General features: G+C 46.3%; 1 protein-coding gene across 1 annotated transcript in view; it reads left to right on the top strand.

Moving 5' to 3' along the window:
* ASIP (agouti signaling protein) overlaps positions 1–1,280 on the top strand; it is a 36,265-nt gene extending 34,985 nt beyond the window's left edge. The window contains 2 exon segments of the mRNA XM_008637482.2: positions 1–35; positions 1,005–1,280. The exon segment at positions 1–35 is cut by the window's left edge and continues 1 nt beyond it. Of these exon segments, the coding sequence (XP_008635704.1) occupies positions 1–35; positions 1,005–1,181 (212 nt within the window). The 3' untranslated portion in view covers positions 1,182–1,280.
* The last annotated feature ends 1,481 nt before the right edge of the window (positions 1,281–2,761 follow it).

The raw sequence follows: 2,761 nt of genomic DNA, 5'->3' as shown, positions 1-2,761 counted from the left end.
GCAGGAAAGAGGCAGAGAACAGGAAATCTTCCCAGGTAGGTGGTTGTTCAGAAAACTTTGTTGGATTAGAACAGTTTGCTACTTCTTTGCTACTTCCCTCAGTGCATTCATTTGCAAGGCTTTTGCTGCCATTCCCTGATTTAAATCATTTACGTACAGTTTAAAGCTCTAAATATTGTAAAAATAGATGCAAAACAATAATGGTGGAAAGAAAATTAGAAGTTGTGGCTGCCCCATCCCTGGCAGTGTTCAAGGCCACATTGGATGGGCCTTGGATCAACCTGGGATAGTAGAAGGTGTCCCTGACCATGGCAAGGGGTGGGATGAGGTGGGCTTTAAAATCCCTTCCCATCCAAACAATTCCATAACTCTGAGTTTCAGAAGTGCACAAGGTGCCTGGGCTCCAGAGATCCCTCCTGGCTCCCAGGCACATGCTGAGCAACCCAAAATTTTCCACCTTTCCAAGTCCCCAGCAGAGAAGCTGCACTCCTTGGGGGGATGAGAGGTCTTTCTCCACTCACTCAGCTGTGTGTGCAGTTAAGGATTCCCACGGATGGAGGACCACCGAGCTCACGAGGTGGAGCACTGCCAAGTCACTCCCCTGCTCTCTCAGTGTCAGAGCTCAGCAAACAAGAGCCTGACAGGGAGTTTTCCCTCATCTGAAAAGCTGGGAGATCCAAACAGAACACCTTAATTGGTTTTACTGATAACTTCACCATCTGTGCACATTTTTGCACCCCTTTCTTCGCTGCTGCCACGCTCCTCCCTACAGACCCTTTTCCAGCACTCCATCAAGTCATGGTCAAAATGAAGTTTGTCATTTTTCTCAGAAGCTTGGTCTCAAGCCACCCTTCCCCATTTCCCAGCCCCCCCACACCTCTGCACTGCTAACGCAGCTCCCACTGCCACAGCCACCTCCTCATCCCCCCAGAACCTCCCTCTGTTCACTCCCCGAGCCACCCTCATTTCACCTGTCTATGAATTCTCCTGGTTTTGTCTTCCAGAAAAAGGCTGAACACAAGGCATCTCTGAAGCCAAGGCCCCCGCCTGCTGCTAACTGTGTGCCAACATTCAAAACCTGCAAGCCACACTTGAAATCCTGCTGTCACTACTGTGCTTTGTGCAAGTGCCGCATCTTCCAGACGATCTGCAGGTGCCTGATGTTAAACCCCAAGTGCTAAGCCAAGTCGGAAACACGAAAAGGATTCTGTCTCTCATTTGCTTCTCAAGTGGATATTCCAAATTGCCCCATGTGTATAGCAATCAAAATAGAGAGCTCTGAAGCTGGGATTTGCCCCTTTTAAAATTTAATGGACAGTCTTTATTATGGGGTTAATGTTATCACAAGCAGGATGTTATTTCAGGGAGCAAACAACCAGAGAGATTGGCACTGATTAGGTATTTTTAGCAAAAGAGCTGTGTTTTATGATGAATTCTGGATTTCTGCGGGTTTGGGGGTTTATTTGAAGGGTCATATTAATGCTAGCCTGCAGAATTGTCTAACCAGCACCACAAAACCTGCCCCAATGGCACCCAAATGGCCACTGAAACAGGACTGGTTAGGCCAGTGAGGGACTAGAGCTTGGCTTTGCCCACAGGGACATCATCAGCCTCCAGCACAGCCAAAGTATCAGGCTGGAAATGCAGAGTTTGGGGTTAACTCCATTTTCACATATTCAACAAAAATCAGGACAAGAATTTATGTAGGTTATTCCACCTGAAAAGATGGACCCAATGCTATAAGGCCATTTTTCAGTCATTCTCAGCTGTGCATCCACCTTCAGGGGTTTCAGTCATTACCAGACAGTAACTCCCAGGGCTCTGACATACATATATACTTGAACCCTAAATGTATCTGTGCCTCGTAATATAAAAATCAGATTTTTTTTCCCCAGCCATGTCCATAGGAATCAGCTCCTCAGCCCTTCTTCTCCTGCTGCCAAGGACACTGCGTGTATAGAGCTCAAAAGCAGGAAGACATATCTGAGACTTTGAGGAAGAAAGGAAAGATCAGCAAAAGATGAATTTATATCCCACATGTGCATCTTGAAGCAAACCATTCCAAGCAATCAACCCCTTTCTTTGCCCTTTCTTGTTCTTCTCCCAGAACCAACTCCAAGGGTGAATTCAGGCAGGAATGTCCATGTGCTGCAGCAACCAGGGGAAAAAAATACATCACATGCTGTATCAAGCCTTTAAGGCTCAGAAAGAGATGGGTGAAGCTCAAGGCAACAGAAGATTTTTTTTCTCTTGTTCTTGAAGTTCTTTGCCTTAAATTTGAGGTATCCAAGAGGGCACAGGAGGAAAACCTTTCTTGGTTAAACTCCCAGGAGAGCAAGGAGGGAGCAGACCCAGGAAGCATCCCTGACATTGAAGACTTTTTATCTGCCAGACTCCAGCTCTTGCTGTTTACCTCCTCTGTTCTGTACCTACAGTGTCTCTCCCCTGCTCCCATACACTCTTTTTACTTCTGTGCTACTTCCTTGGTTTTGGCATTTTTCCTTTATCCAACTGCTATTCCCAGTCACCACAGGAACACTCCAGGGCTAACCCACATGTCCCATGTTCTCTCCACCTGCCTGCACCAGGGTCTCTTCCAGTGCTCTTTAGCTTTCACAATCAGATTTTTTCCTAACCATGAATTTCTAATCCCAATCAGGAATTTTCTAATCCCCTGTGCAGCTCTCATTGAGAAGACAGTTGTTTCCTGATTTATTTCTAAACACAGCTGAGGGCTACAAAAATCTTCCAGGCAGGAAAA

The sequence above is a fragment of the Corvus brachyrhynchos genome, unplaced genomic scaffold, assembly GCF_000691975.1.
Source record: "Corvus brachyrhynchos isolate BGI_N302 unplaced genomic scaffold, ASM69197v1 scaffold427, whole genome shotgun sequence".
Taxonomy (NCBI): domain Eukaryota; kingdom Metazoa; phylum Chordata; class Aves; order Passeriformes; family Corvidae; genus Corvus; species Corvus brachyrhynchos.
This window is presented reverse-complemented; position numbering and strand designations above follow the sequence as displayed.